The 16,439-nt window shown below is 36.9% G+C and overlaps 2 protein-coding genes across 2 annotated transcripts; one reads left to right on the top strand and one right to left on the bottom strand.

Annotated features, from left to right (window-relative positions):
- Positions 1–131: 131 nt before the first annotated feature.
- On the top strand, positions 132–6,215 carry LOC115213016 (zinc finger protein 728-like). Its single transcript, XM_029781913.2, has 2 exons — positions 132–259; positions 3,527–6,215. Exon 2 carries the CDS (start codon positions 3,693–3,695, stop codon positions 5,256–5,258), a length of 1,566 nt encoding a protein of 521 aa, XP_029637773.1. The 5' UTR covers positions 132–259; positions 3,527–3,692; the 3' UTR covers positions 5,259–6,215.
- Positions 6,216–15,597: 9,382 nt separating this feature from the next.
- On the bottom strand, positions 15,598–16,251 carry LOC115213180. Its single transcript, XM_029782116.1, has one exon. The coding sequence runs from the start codon at positions 16,249–16,251 to the stop codon at positions 15,598–15,600; it is 654 nt and encodes a 217-aa protein (XP_029637976.1).
- Positions 16,252–16,439: the final 188 nt, after the last annotated feature.

The raw sequence follows: 16,439 nt of genomic DNA, 5'->3' as shown, positions 1-16,439 counted from the left end.
CATCTCATTTTTTCCCCATCAAATATAAATTATCTATTTGGGGAAAGAAATAAAAGTATAACATTTCGTATATAAACACAAGCTGCCATATTAAACTATTAACCAATGTTTCCTCTTTTTAAGACAGTAGGATGTGATTTGAGGGAGATTTGGCTGCTATATCTAACAAGTCGAATAACTGGAGAAGCTTCCTTGTTGCTTCTTTAAGTTGTTGATGTTTAAGATGAGAAAGATACTACATAGAAGAAATATTTTTGAGGTAAGATCTCTTTAGTCTGATGTCACTATGTTGGTAGTTAACAGATATAGTTTAAGTTTATTATTGCTATGTCACAATGATGTAATGCATAAAGAGAGACGTTATTTAGTGTTATATCTGTTTATTGAAACAGTTTGTGTCAAGGAATTACGGAGGTCTGTGATTAGGAAATGGTAAACAATAATTTTTTTAAACTTCCAGAACTTTTTATTCAGCTATTCGTGTCTACCGTCATTCCAGTTCTTTTTATTTGTTGATAATCCGATGCGTGCGCACTGTGGCTTATATGCTTTCTCGTTGTTACCCTTGTCGACGTTTCAAGTGATTTCCGCTATCTGACATGAATCATTGTGCGTAACATCGACACTGGAGATGGCCGGGATCGTTTTCGTTTTCTTCCAACCACTTGAAGATTTTTCAAATTATCCACACAGATGTGGTTTTGCATGCTGATGGTGAATAACGCATTCGTTTTTCGAGATATTCATTATTAACAAGATAGAAGCATTGAAAAGTATGTTTTAGCTAATGAAGTGAATCCAGTGTCCTTTACAAGCCGAAGTCGGAACTGTTTGCTGCCATAGTTGCCATGGCAACAGACTATCGTTGAAGAAAGGGAACCATAAAAATTAGATAAGTTTTTTGAAAAATAAATTTAATGAAAGCAAACAAGCAAAAAGGAAGGCTTTTATTTAAAAAACAAAATAAAACAAAACAATGTTGAAATAAAATATTAACGGAATGTTATGAAATTGAGCTATGCTCTGCAGTATCTTTTGAAAAGGTTAGGGTTTGGCGTTCTATCGCGAAATTGGTACCCTGATATTTCAAAAATATGAGAATATGCACGCCACAGGTCGCTCAATGTAAATAATTGTTCCAGGCAGAAATGATTGACAAATACATTCTTCGAGTATATTACAATCTCGAGAAGGTACTGCTAAAAATTGGCTAAAAATATGTAACTTTAAATGTTTCTAACTTCTTTGTTATAAATTGGCAAGACTTCCGCCTAATAAATTTCCAGCATAATAACTGTGGTATTCGTCATAAACATGAAAAACTATATGAAAAGTACATTTTTTGAAAATGTTCAGATTAAGATTTGTAGTTGGAAGAAAATGGAAATATCCAATGACCATTCATTAGCTCTTTTCTTTCTTTTTGTCATTTTTAGTTTATGTAGGCACAGACGTGACTGTATGGAAAAAAAAGCTTGCTTCCCAACTACATAGTTCCGGGTTCAGTCCCACTGCATAACACTTTGTGCAAATGTATTCTGCTATAGCCTCGGGCTGACCAAAGTCTTGTGAGTGGATTTGTTAGGCAGAAAGTGAAAGAAGCCCGTCATCGGTTGATGTGTGTGTATGTCTTTGTTTGTAATACTCTTACCGCTTGACAACTGGTGTTAATGTGTTCATTCAACTAAAAAAATTGCTCTAGCATGGCCGCAGTCTGATGATTGAAACAAGTAAAAGAAAAAGATAAAAATGGCATCACTTTCACTTATCATCAATTAAGTAAAAGTTTTCAACTTGTTGATGTTAAATACGATCTGCAGGTCTCCTTTGCATTTTGCCTCTAGTTCTTAGGATATTCAGTTACTTTTTTTTTAGGTCTAAAGAAAGAGCCCATGCCATTTGCAGTTCTTCAGAAGTAATTTGATTGATGATGCAACTGTTTCATTTAAACTGTACCGTTATCTATTTACGTACATGTATGTGTATGTGTTTACTCTTTTATTTGTTTCAGTCATTTGACTGCAGCCATGCTGGAGTACTGCCTTTAGTCGAACAATTCGACCCCAGAACTTATTCTATCGGTCTCTTTTTTCCGAACTGCTATATTACGGAGACGTAGACACACCAACGACGGTGGGGGATAAACACATACATATATATATATATATATATATATATATATATATATATATATATATATATATACACGACGGGCTTCTTTCAGCTTTCGTTTACCAAATCCACTCACAAGGCGTGAGGCTATAGTTGAAGACACTTGCCCAAGGTGCCATGCAGTGGGACTGAACCCAGACCATGTGGTTGGTAAGCAAGCTACTTACCACACAGCCACTCCTGTGCCTATATATATATATATATATATATATATATATATATATATATATATATATATCTGTGTGTGTTTAATGATTTTTTAAGTATAAAAATTAATAATACAAGTTGATGGTTTGTACTATTATTTTTCTAACACGCATTGTTTTGGTTTAAAAAAATTAATCAAGAACATACATATATATAAGGCAATGCTTCATGAAAGCTATTCTGTCCTAATACATACACACTGTGTGTTTACATCTCACGTCTATGGAAGTTGCAGCATATGGAGAGTGTTACTATTGCCAGTTCTCCTTTGAACAAATTGTGGCAATTTGCTGTACTTGAGAAGACACACTAAGCTAAGTAAAATCATTGTCCTCCATACATACAAGCTTGTCCTTTATAGGTGCCACATAAAATGCACTCATGCCTGTGCTGCAGAGATACAGCCATGTCAGTAGCACTTTAAAAGCACCCAGCACACTGTAAAGTGGTTGGTGTTAGGAAGGGCATCCAGTCATGATGTAGTGTGTTCATAGATCTTTGTAGAAATATCTATTATATAAAATCCGTTCTGTCTGTGTGTGTGTCTTCTAGGATCTTGGGTATCCTGCATCCGATTGCGCTCAGATTTGATATGTAGATACCGATGGTATCAGGGCGTGTATAAGTCATGAAAAAATTACAAATATTGATTCCAGGTGAGAATGCGATCGATAAAGCCATGGGAACATGCATTTGTACGTGCAAGTACATCAATCGAAATCCGTCTTTTGCTGGTATCTCAAATTTAGGTTAAGTCGGTGTTTCTCAAAGGGCAGGCCTATGGGATGGTCGGACAAGTTGTTTTAAGAAAATTTGGTTTAAATGTTTGACAACTCAGCACCGTCCATTGGACGGGGAGCGTTTTGCTTGTAGTTTACTAATAATAATTTTAATGTTTTCCTCTAGTCCAGACATGATTTCATGGAAACAAACATTACCTCTTGTATGCTAGAAATTGTATGTTGTCTACAACATTATGGCATATCTATGTTTTAGTTTTCAGTTGTGGGAGTTTAAACAACTCTTGAATGATGTAGCATTAGATTTTAAAATGGAATCCTTGAAAGATACTGTCATTGTACAGTTTTAAATTTATTATATCATAATAGTTGATTTCATGTTAATGTTTGTTTTCTTTGTATTTCAGGAAATGCTTCCATCTTGAATATGAAAACGCTAAGTTGGACTCTTAACTAAAGAAAGGCATTCTCTGAGAGTTTAACAAAATATTGAACTTACAATGTCCAATTTATATTTTCGAAAGCTACAACCAAATTATTATTACTAAAAGTTGTGTGTGAAAACATAGCAACATGATGGGAGACAATACAGTTAATGCAGTAAAGAAAAATTACCATTGTAAAATTTGTGGTAAAAACTTTTCTAACATTTCGCGTTATAATCTGCATAAACATTCTGGAGAAAAACCATATCACTGCAATGTATGTGGTAAAGCATTCTTGTATAATAGTTATTTAAAGGCACATAAGCTTGCTCATACAGCAGACAAACCATATAAATGTGATGTTTGTGGTAAATATTTCAAAAGAGAGTGTGAAGTAAAGATGCATAAAATGACACACTCAGGACAGAAACCATTCTGCTGTAGTATTTGTGACAAAACTTACTCGCGATGTGGTGCTTTGAAATACCATCTACTGGTTCACTCAGGAGAGAGACCATACCGCTGTGAAATTTGTGGTAAATCTTTCTCGAGTAAGGCTGTGTTAAAGCAACACGGGGTACTTCATACAGGGGAAAAATTACACAAATGTGACTTTTGTGACAAAGCCTTCTCCAGAAGAAATGACTTAACAAAGCATAAAATGGTTCACACTGGACAGAAACCATTTTATTGTGAAATTTGTGGGAAAATGTTCTTCAATGATTGTTACTTGAAGAAGCACAGAATGATTCACACTGGGGAAAGTCCATATCATTGTGACATCTGTGGTAAAATATTTGCCTACAAAAGTATCTTAATGGACCATCAACTTGTTCATACAGCAGAGAAACCATATACATGTGATGTGTGCAGCAAAGCTTTTAACAGACGTTCTACTCTAAAAAGGCATATAATGGTTCACACAGGAGAAAAACCATTCCACTGTGAAATTTGTGGTAAAACTTACCCAATTAACAGTGGATTAAAGCAGCATATGTTGGTTCACACTGGAGATAAAATATATAAATGTGAAATTTGTGGTGGATCATTCCCTAGAAAAAGTGACTTTACTAAGCATAAAATGGTTCACACAGGCGTGAAACCTTACTACTGCAACTTTTGTGGTAAAAGCTTCTGGAATAATACTGACTTAATAAAGCATAAGTTGGTCCATATTGCAGAATCTTGTGCTTCTAATCCACACCGATGTGATATTTGTGAGAAAGTATTTGCAAGAAGTCAAAATTTAAAGAGGCATAAAGCTGTTCATACTGGAGAGAAACCTTACATCTGTGAAACTTGTGGTAAATCTTTCTCGTGCAATGATTACTTGAAGAACCATAAAGTGGTTCATAGTGGAGAGAAACCATATAGCTGTGACATTTGTGGTAAATCATTTTCATTAAAATCTAACAGAGATAGACATAAAAAGGTCCACACGGGAGAGAAACCATACCACTGTGAAGTTTGTAATAAAACTTTTTCAGAAAGTTCTACTTTGAAAAAACATAAGTTACTTCATTCAGGAGAGAGGCCCTTTCAGTGTGAGCTTTGTCCTAAAGCCTATTTGTGTATTAGAGACTTAAAGAAACATTATGCAAATCATACAAGTAATGAAACACACAAATGTGGAATCTGTGATAAGACTTTTATGCATAAATGTAACTTAAATAAGCACTACATAATTCATACAAGAAAGAAACCATCATCATAATCAGCCCTATTTTAACCTTTGTTTTCTATGCTGACTTGACTTTGTTGTACAACATACTGACAATCATCTTATCTGTGAGACATATATGATATTACCACTTCTTCCTATTTTTCCTCTATCAAACATATGGAATTTTCCATCCATTTCTCTTGTTTGTTTATGATTAAATGCCCAGACCAGTGCATTGGCACATGGCACACTGCACACATTGGCTGATACCAAGTTTCTCTATTAGTTCAATTTGTATTCAGTATTTCATGCCAGTTCACATACATCTAATATACCTCATTTCTATTCTGCAACTTTTATTCAGTATCTGTATTACACAAATTATTTCATATAGTCTACATTTTATATCCATGGCAAAACCCCTTGTCATTAACAAAGCCAATACCTCTTTGAACATATCCTACCTCTTTCATGTTCTAGCTAACCTGCTTTCTCTACACCTTTCCCCAATACTAATTAGATCACTCAGGTGGTATATACTATCATGTACATCTAATGAACCATTTAAGTGATTCATCATATCCTCATATACCTGTACAACTAACTATTCCAGTATGTCAAGCATTTTTCAGGTTATGGTTCTCTGCTAACCCACCTAAGGTTCCACTGCATCTTTTGTGTACCTGCTATTTTTACATAGGGTACACAGTATTTCACATATATTTCGATATATAAGATGCACTTTCACACAAGATGCACCTATATTTTAGAAGAATCTTTTGTGAGAAAAAACTAATTTAATATGTTTTGTCATGAAGGTAGAAAATGTGCCTCAACAAATTCTGTCTGAACCATGCAAGCCTGGTGAAGTGGACATTAAGTGATGATGATGACACACTAATTGGAAGATATTTTAAAGTAGTTTTGTAAGGGAAAATGTATGATTCTGTGCATATAAATGTGACAGTATACTGGAATAAAGTATGAAACCATAAGTTTATAAAAATATAAATGCATTTAAGATAAGTTATATTATGGAAGTACTCTATTTATATTGTATCTTCTTTCAGGTGAATTGTACAAGATATTCAGGCTAAATTTGGCAACTTTTTGTCTCTTTCGTTCAAGAACAGCTCGATGTATTGGTGAATAGTCAACAACATTGGAAATTATAAAGATTAAAGTTGTTAAGAAAAAGTTGACATAGTGGATTGGAAGCCTTTTGTATACTGGAAAAGAGTTACCTGTATCATGATAATTTGCACCGGGTGTCAAAATGCTGATATCATGACTGCTGCTCAATGATCTGTGAACACTGTAAAGCATGTAAGACATGATGTGACAGTTGCAACAGAGACTACAAAAGCTGTGGCCAGCAGAAGGGTCACAGCAGGCCTTCTGGCTGTGTTCACATGCCAGAATTCATCCTCACATCCTTGAATAGGGCCTTAAGCTCAATTCAGACAGCTACATGAAGCTGCTGGAGACTATGATCAATCCATGGTTGAGAGGGTTGCTGCTGGAAAACCATGTGTGGCAGCAGGATTCAATTCTTTGCCATGCCTCTGAAAAGAGTCAAAAGTGGTCGGAGTATTCTACAACTTCTTCAGCCCCAATTTCTGGCATCCTAATTTCCCTAATTGTAATCCCATGGATTACTGTGTGGGAGATGCAGTTAAGAAAGACACCAACTGCTCTACCTGCAATACCAAGCTAAGATCAAAGAAGTGTTTGAAAATCTTCTCTAGAACACTGAGGAACACATGAACCAGGTTCTGGAGCTGTTTTGAGGCTGTGGTGGAAGCTGAGAGCAGCTACTTTGAGTAAACTGTTATCTCCCCGCTGAAGAGAGCACAACACTATGTTAGAGGAAGGACATATCCTGGATATATTTGAAAGGCATAATGTAACTGAAACAAGTAACAATGACCTGTGTGAGGGAGATGCTAGAGCTGTGAAATTTGTTATAAAGTGTTAGAAATCGAGGTAAACTGAATTGTAAAGAATTATTTCACTGATGTAAAATTTATAGTATTGTGAGGGTATTTTAAACATTAACATTGACACAATTCTATATTGTTTTACAATGTGTAAAGAAGTTTATTTGCATGTCAGCATTAACCTTTTTGCATTCAGATTACTCTGTCAAGTGTAATGCGGCTTATTCATTCACATGGTTTGAATTTATCATGAATTATCTCATAGCTTTGAGATTTTGATGATTGTTTAGTTTTAGAATGACTTGTGTGAGAGGCCAGATCCAGCTGGCTTGAACATAAAATAGGTAGAATATTTGGGCAGGATATGCCCAGTTTAAATGCTTAAGGGTTTAGATGTACTGAGTTCCAACAGTCCTTCCCTTCCCAAGTATTTGAAATTTCTTTCAGTTATCAAATTTTGGAGCAACTTTTGAAGTTCTTTGCACCAAAAACGAGCAATATCCATGGACGTTTTGTAGGGTCTCTGATGGTAGGTTCTTATACTTACATCAGAATTGACTTTGTGATATAAATAATACTGGTGATTGAGGATTTTGCCAGAGTTTGGGATTAATGAACTAATTCTGGTTGCTGTGAAATCTCTTTATGAATGCCAAAATGTTTGTGTTCAGGTAAATAGTACTGAGTCAAAACCTTTCCATGTAGGACTTCAGCAGGGGTGTGTATTGTCACCTCTCCCTTTCATAACTCTTATAAACTGAATTGACATGTACAGCTGTTGTGGAAGTAGTATCAAAATCAGTGAATGTAGGATTGGTTGGCTGATATTTGCAGGCAAGAAGATGCAACATAGCTTATCAGAAGGTGATCTCCAGCATGCACTGAATCTGTTCACTGCTGAGTGCTACAAGTTAAGGATGAGTATTAGTGTTGTGAAGACTGAGACAAGTGCTGAAGTTTAAGTGTCTCAGGGCCATACTTATGTGTGATGGAAGGCAGAAGGCTGAAATGGATGCTAGAAATGCAGGTGCTAGCACCAGCACAGTAATATGGCAGCTCTGGCATTCAATCCTCAGAAGAGGAAAGGTTGGTAAAAAGGCCAAATTTGCTATCTTCAATTCAGTTTTTAAGCTTATCCTCACCTGTGTTCATTAATGTTGTGTAATGGCAGGAAAAATACAATCATGAATACAAAGAAGTTATGTAGGCAGCTTATCAAGGAGATTCTCACAATGCACATGATTAAATGCAACAGTTAACAGTAAGCTTGTTAAGGATATTGGTCTGCTGGGGCATGACATAAGGAAACAGGACTGCAGTAGCTCTGGCTTTACAAAAGCCATATAAGTGATCATCAAGGAGTTAGAGTGAAAAGTGGTTGGTAATTACTGGTTATTTCTCTGTAAGCTTTTTTTTTTTGCACCCACATAACATCATCAGTTAACATTCATTGTTCATACTGGCATGGGTTGGATGGTGTGACTAAAGCTGGTGGGGGAGGGCTGCACCAAACTCCCGTCTGATTTAGTATGGTTTCTACAGCTGGATGCCCTTCCTAACACCAACCATTTTACAGAGTGTGTTGGATATGTACAAACCCTGTTCCGTTATCATTTCTAACAATTTATATCAAATATATTTTATTATGCCAAAGAAAAAGTGCTGAAGACAAGATTAACAAGGCTATTAGAGCTTTCAAATAGGAGTACAAGATGAATGATAGAGTAATAGAATGCAAAATACACTGGGATAAGGTGAGAATGAATTTGTTGAGCACTAGGCATGTGCTGCTGAGGTGGTCAGGTAAGATTGCCAGCATTACCAGCTCCTTCTCAACCTCTTATGGATCCTCTAGAAGGCACTTTCATCCAGCCAAAGGATTTATTGAACAATATCACACAATACAACTCTGCATTTCAAATGACTTCATGTACTGCATCTAAGAAGATAGTTAAACATGAATTTATACCAACGTCAAAGTTCAAGGGCAAGTTTATCACCTCATTAGTTCCCTCTTACCCACAAATGAACAACCACAGTTCCTCCAAATTTACATTATAGTGGATCATCATCGTTTAACGTCTGCTTTCCATGCTAGTATGGGTTGGACGATTTTGACTGAGGGCTGGCGAACCAGATGGCTGCACCAGGCTCCAATCTTGATTTGGCAGTTTCTACAGCTGGATGCCCTTCCTATCATCAACCACTCCAAGAGTGTAGTGGGTGCTTTTTACGTGCCACTGGCACAGGGGCCAGTCAAGCGATACTGGCAACGACCTCGCTCGAATCCTTTTACACATGCCACCAGCACAGGTGCCAGTAAGGCAACGTTGGTAACGATCATGCTCGAATGGTGCCCTTTTATGTGCTACTGACACAGAAGCCGCTTGGCTGCTCTGGCAACGATCACGCTCGGATGGTGCTCTTGGTACCCTACTAGCACGGGCACAAGTGCCAGTAAGGCGACGCTGGTAACGATCACGCTCAAATGGTGCCTTTTAAGTGCCACTGGCACAGAAGCCGGTTACCCACTCTGTCAATGATCATGCTCATATGGTGCTCTTTGCACCCTGCTAGCACGGATGCCAGTCATTGAATTTCATTTTCATTTTCATTTTGCTTTTGATTGATTTCACTTGCTTCAACCGGTCTTTGCAATCAGAGTTTTAGTGTCCAAAGAAGAAAAAGGTGTGCATAAGTGGGCTGGTTATGCCTCCTGGCATAGGCCATGAGATTATGGTTTCATTTGACTTGCCGGGTTTTCTCGAGGGATAACTGTATATCTATGCCTGTGCTCATTTGTGTGTGTTTGTATATGCATATTTGTATTTATTTTAATCAATACTTGTCTGTGTGCTTGTATCTCTATGTGTATCTATGTTTATATGTCTGTGCGACTTTCTTTTACTCCTGTACCTCTGTTTATATGTATGTGTATGCATGCGTTTTATCTATGTGCGTATATCTGTGTACATATGTATGCATATATGTCTGTGCATCTCTATACATGTGGACGTCTGAATTCGTGTGGCTGGGTTTTATGTCTGTGTTTGTTCATCTATATATGTATGTGTATGTGAATATATTTCCATAAGTTTGTCAGCATACATGTCTGTGCTTGCTTGAGTATGTACATGTGTGTCGATCTTTATGTATATGTCATTGTGGTTGTATTTGTTTATGTCTGTATTTTTATATATATATATATACTAGCAGTATCGCCGGGCGTTGCTCGGGTTTGTAAGGGAAATAACTATATAAGCATTTTTAGAGAGTTATAGCAAAAAAATGCATTAAAAATGGGAAAAAAATGATGGTAAATTTTTTTAAATCATTGACTCATCGTAGACATTTTTAGAGAGTTACTTCCCTTATATAATAACGGAAAAAATGCATTAAAATGGAAAAAAAATGATGGTAAATTTTTTTTTAAATCGTAGACTCATTGTAGACGCGCGCTAATACCCAGAAGGGCTCGATATGAATCACAACTATAAGATACCCGGTTTTGGTTAAACTGCACCGCAAAATGTGGGAGTAGTTAGGAATCTAAATCGTAGGAGACAGACACACAACTTCACTTTTATATATAAAGATATATATATATATATATATATATATATATATACACGTACGCATCAATATTTGCATATATGTTAATGTGCTTCTATGCATGCCTTTGTGTATATGTTTATGTGGTGTCTCATTGGTTGCTTATCTACATGGATATAAGCATGACTGACTAGTTAAGACGTGTTTTCTTCACTATCAGGAGATAGTAAGTTCAATCCCACAGTATGACATCTTTGGCAAATGTCTTCTACAATAGCTCCAGACTAACCAATTCCTTGTGAGTGAATGTGATAAGCAAAAAACTGTGAAAGCCAGTCACGCGCATGCATACATAATACATACATACTTATATGTATGCATGCATGTATGTATGTATTGTTATATTATTATGCTTTAAATTTCAATCTAGAACAATTCAGAGGAAAATGTAATTCTCACCAGCTAGGTAAACCCACTATTCTTCAGCCTGTAACTAGTTTGATAAGTGCCAACGTAAGAGACTCTGGGACCTTGAGTCACTCTGTTGCTTCTGCTAAATAATAATACAAACATACATATACTCATACACTCTTAGTTTGAGTACAATTCTTCATGCTTGCATCACCATACCTATATATATATATATATATATATATATATATATATAATCATGCTGAGGACCTATAATCCTTTAAGGGATGTTTGCATCCTAGTTTTCCAGTGTTCATTGAAAACTAAATACTGGAAAACTAGGATGCCAACCACTCCGAGAGTGTAGTGGGTGCTTTTATGTGCCACTGGCATGGGGCCAGTCAGGCGGTGCTAGCAACGATCTCACTCGAATCTTATACACATGCCACCGGCACAGGTGCCAGTAAGGCAATGCTGGTAACGATCATGCTCCAATGGTGTCTTTTACGTGAACCCTAATCTTACCTTGGCAGCATCCCTCTTCTACGGGTACCACAAAGAAATACATCCACTACACCAGTAAAGTGATTGGCAGTTGTGTGGAGACATCATTGGGTCTTATCAAAGACATAACAACAGCTCTAGTGTTGGTGATAGAAAGGGCTTCCAGCCATAGAAATCATGCCAGATGAAAATGGATGAAATTTCTACAACTGAGTGAACTGGAGCAACGTGAAATAAAGTGCCTTGCTCAAGAGCACAACACACAGCCCACTTTGAGAATCAAACTCACTAACCCATGACTGTGAGCCTGACACACTAACCACTGAGTCATGCGTATATATGTATGTACCTTTTTATGTGCTTTATATGTATGTATCTTTTTATGTGCTTTATAGTCCAAAGGCTATGTTCATACTCTGGCGACATCACAAGAATTCATAAACTCTGAGAGAACATGAAATAATTCTTTTTTGGAATGGTGGGTCTCAATGCATATAAAGCTATAAATAATAGTGGGTAAATACTGGGTTAAGAAAATGCCTTTGGATAGTAAAATATTAAAAGCTACCTATGGGACTTGAACCAACATTTCCTGTAAATATGGTGTGTGTGTGTGCACATGTATGTGTGCATGTGTTTGTTTAGGTGTATACATACATACACACACACACACACACACACACATATATATATATATATATATATATATATGTGTGTGTGTGTGTGTGTGCAACACAATTATATATATATGTAACGGTAGATATTTGATTTGGTACACAATATTATAAAGAAATGTTGGAGCCAGCAGTTGTGACGATAAGAGTTTGTTATTAAAAGGGCAAGTTGTAAAATGTGTAAGATGACCAATGCATGAAGATTTAAGGAAATGTTTATTTACCGTTACGTTACAATACCTTGCCTCGACGGGCAGGTTGATAAATCCAAAAGCATGCGAAAGTTAGATGCTGTAGAATATTTGAGTTGGGTTCTCTTCGTTGTTAGTAGTAATTGCTGAGAGAGATAGAATGACGTTGTAAGAGAACAGAGTTTGAGCTAGTGAGAGTGTGGGACGTTATCTGAAGTTGCTGGTAGAAATTTTTCTTTCTCTCTCTGACCATTAAATTCTAGCAGTCTTTTCCTTACTAATTGAGTCGTCATGAAATGCCTTATTCAGTTGCCAACAAGCTACTGACTGATTTTTGCTTGGGATGTGCTTGCTTATATTAAGATCCAGAAGGATAGATATATCATTTAGAACAATAGATTTAGTTGGTGGTCTTGTCATCTCTATTCTAGCTTTAGGGAAGTAGAAGAGGTTAGAAAGGGTCAATTGGTGAAGCCGTTATTTTGGCCTAGCTAGTGGCATCTGGGAAATATAAAACTGCTGTCAGAGAAAAACCATTGTTCCATCGTAGGAAAAGTTCTGTAGCAGTGTTGATTTAAATTTAGCTATGATGGATTGAATCCACTTCATGCTTGCAAGATTCACTACATATATATGTGTGTATATACATATGTGTGTGTGTGTATAAAATACAAAATGGAACAAGAATGCAAGACATCTGGACAAATAGGTGATACAAAAAGGGACAACAAAACATCCAGATAGACGATACAAAAAAACAAGGATGGGTCATTCAAAGCTTTCTATCCTCAGTCAAGAACCAGATCATCCTCGCAATTTCAGCTATTAATCTTGAGATTGCTCCAATCTGGCCAGCCCCAAGGAAAAACTAAGCTAAGAGCATTAAATTCCTTGGAGGAAAGCATCAAATGTATATGAAAACAAGGACAGAAAAACAGACGATTTTACACAAAGATAAATACAAAATACATTAAAATCAATAACAGGACATTGCAACAGGTGTCTTTCGACTGGGAACAAATTGAATTCACCTGGCATGTGTGGAAAGGAAGCCTTATGGCAGAGATACAAATATTTCACAAACACAGGGAAGGAGGGCCGAAAACAGAAGCAATGACCAAGAGAGAGAGAAAGAAAGAATTAAAGAGGATGGGAGGAAGAGGCGCCAAAATACCTTGGGGAAGAAGCAATATATATATATATATATATATATATATATTTCTTTACTACCCACAAGGGGCTAAACACAGACGGGACAAACAAGGACAGACGAACGGATTAAGTCGATTATATCGACCCCAGTGTGTAACTGGTACTTAATTTATCGACCCCGAAAGGATGAAAGGCAAAGTCGACCTCGGCGGAATTTGAACTCGGAACGTGACGACAGACGAAATACAGCTACGCATTTCGCCCGGCGTGCTAACGTTTCTGCCAGCTCGCCGATATATATATATATATACACACACACACATGCATATGTATATTATGCAGGTAGGGTTAAAATTCAAGCTGTGTCCTCTTGAAGCAGATCTGCTTATTCCAGTATTCTAATTTTGTATGTGGTTTTTATATTTATGTGATGTATGCATTAGAGTTGAAAATTCTGGATATATTGTTTGCAGAGTAATTATATATCAAAACAGGAAATTGGAAAAATAAATAACATCAAACATTTTACTTACCTCCAGTTTATATATATGTAGCGGGAGAAATTGATTGGTAAATATTATTATGAAATGTTGGAGTCAGCAGTTGTAACGATAATAATTTGTTGTTATAGTTGCATACTGTAGGATGTGAAAGATGAACAATGTATGAAGTTTTAAGAAAGTATTTATTTACCGTTATGTTACACTACCTTGCCTTGATGGGCAGGTTATGATATATCCAAAAGCATACAAAGAAAGTTAGATGCGGTAGAATGTTTCTTTACATAGTTTGGCGTAAACAAATAGTTAGTAGTAATCTGCAGACAACCTTAGAATGATGTTGTAAGAGAACAGAATTAGAACTAGAGATAACATGTAGTGGATGTATTAATAAATACATAAGTTGTTTTGTAATAAATTAGAGATTTATTTTCACTACATCAATTTGTAAGCAATGCTACACATTGCTTGTACAAAAATGCATATTAAATAATGCTTGCAAAGAATACATATTAAAGAAATGCATAATACATGATACATATTAAAGAAGATGTTTGATGGTGTGTGTGTGTGTGTGTGTGAGTAAATCATGCAGGACAGTCACCTTTATGCATATTCTCTCTCGTCGTCTCCTGAAATGTGTGGCGTTCATTTAGGCGTCAGCTCTGGTTCTCTCTAGATACCGATTTTTCCGTTCTATTTATAAAATCTCAAATAGCCAGAAAAATAGATATATCGCAAGAGAGTTATCGTTAAAGTAGGTCACTGGTCGTTCAGTTAAACTTCGCCTGACCTGGCTCAGGCCAAAGGTCGAAGGGAGACGATCCATCACTTTTTGTCAGAACAAAGAAATTCTGATTTCGCGCCTTTTTATGCATTGGTATTTGACGACCAATGATTCTTGGGTTTGATTTCGAATCCAAGCTTAGAGAAGGAAGTGCTAATTCTAGTGAGAAAGCCACAGAGATCGAACGATATTGGAAATGTATTTTTTTTTTTTTTTTTTGTGCATGCAGAAAAAAAAGAATTTACACATTGAACGATAAAAAATATGCATGAAAGGTTTACAGTTTGTATGTGCTATATGGTGGGCAATATGTATATGTGCCCAGGCAGAATTATGGTGGCGCGTTGAAAGAGATGTGCGTCTATTGATTACTCGACCTACTAGAGGTCTAATAGAGGCAGGGTGTCTTTCAGTGGCGAAAAAGATCGAGTGATAGCACGCATGAGAACAAAATTTGTAAATGTGTGTGGATATACAGTTAGCAAAAAAATATATTTATGAGAAAGCAAACATTTTGAAGAGAAAACAAAAAATATGTACATGCAAAAATGAAAGAAATGTTCATCGGCAAAGTTCGATTTTGAAATGTTCCGTAAAAGTTCATACAGACAGTTTTTTTTTCTTTATGTACACAAATGTTCTTTGATTTCTCTGGGTGGGTGATGCAGTTATGTGTTCATTAGGAATATGGATACGTTAGGAGTTCAGAACTTACCCGAAAAACTTGCACAAACCTTGCTGGCCATCGAACTGTTCTTCCTGATTTGGTGTGTCGGGGTTGTGCAGAATCTGTGGTGTTCGCTGGAGTTGCCGAGTCTGTTTGAGGAAAAGAGGGGACTGAATGTAAGTCCTCCTCGATGAAAGCTTTTTTTAAACAATCAATCGAGACCGTATTTCGTTTACCTCCAATATCGAGGACGAAATACTTGGGTTCTCTTTTGATGACCTTGTAAGGCCCTGAATATGGTGGTCGAAGTTGAGAGGGTATCCCATCATTCCTCACAAAGACATGAGTCCATGTGTTGATATCTTTTGGGACACGTGAAACGACGTTCTGTTGTCTGGGGCCTGAAGGTGATAACTGCGACATGGATGTCCGTAATCGGTGCACATATTGTTGTGGGTCAGGGAAGTTTTGTGAAACAGGTTCGATCATCTGCCCAGGTAAGGTGAGTGTTGTGCCATAAACGAGTTCGGCCGGAGTATATCCCAGTTCTTCCTTAATCGTGGATCGAATTCCAAGGAGGATGAGAGGGAGATGTTCCAACCAGTGAGAACTGTCTGGAGCTGCTTTGATAGATGCCTTGAGTTGGCGGTGAAAGCGTTCGACCATGCCATTTGCTGCAGGGTGGTAAGCTGTAGTGCGGGTGTGTTTACACCCGAGGAGACGAGTCAGCTCGGTGAAAAGGTGGGAATCGAACTGACGTCCTCTGTCGGTGGTAATTGTTGCGGGTGTGCCAAAACGCGAAACCCATTGTGATATCAGCGTTTTAGCGACCGTTTCTGCTGATATATCAGATA

The sequence above is a fragment of the Octopus sinensis genome, linkage group LG6, assembly GCF_006345805.1.
Source record: "Octopus sinensis linkage group LG6, ASM634580v1, whole genome shotgun sequence".
NCBI lineage: Eukaryota > Metazoa > Mollusca > Cephalopoda > Octopoda > Octopodidae > Octopus > Octopus sinensis.
The sequence above is the reverse complement of the archived record's forward strand: the minus strand, read 5'-3'. Positions and strand labels throughout refer to the sequence as shown.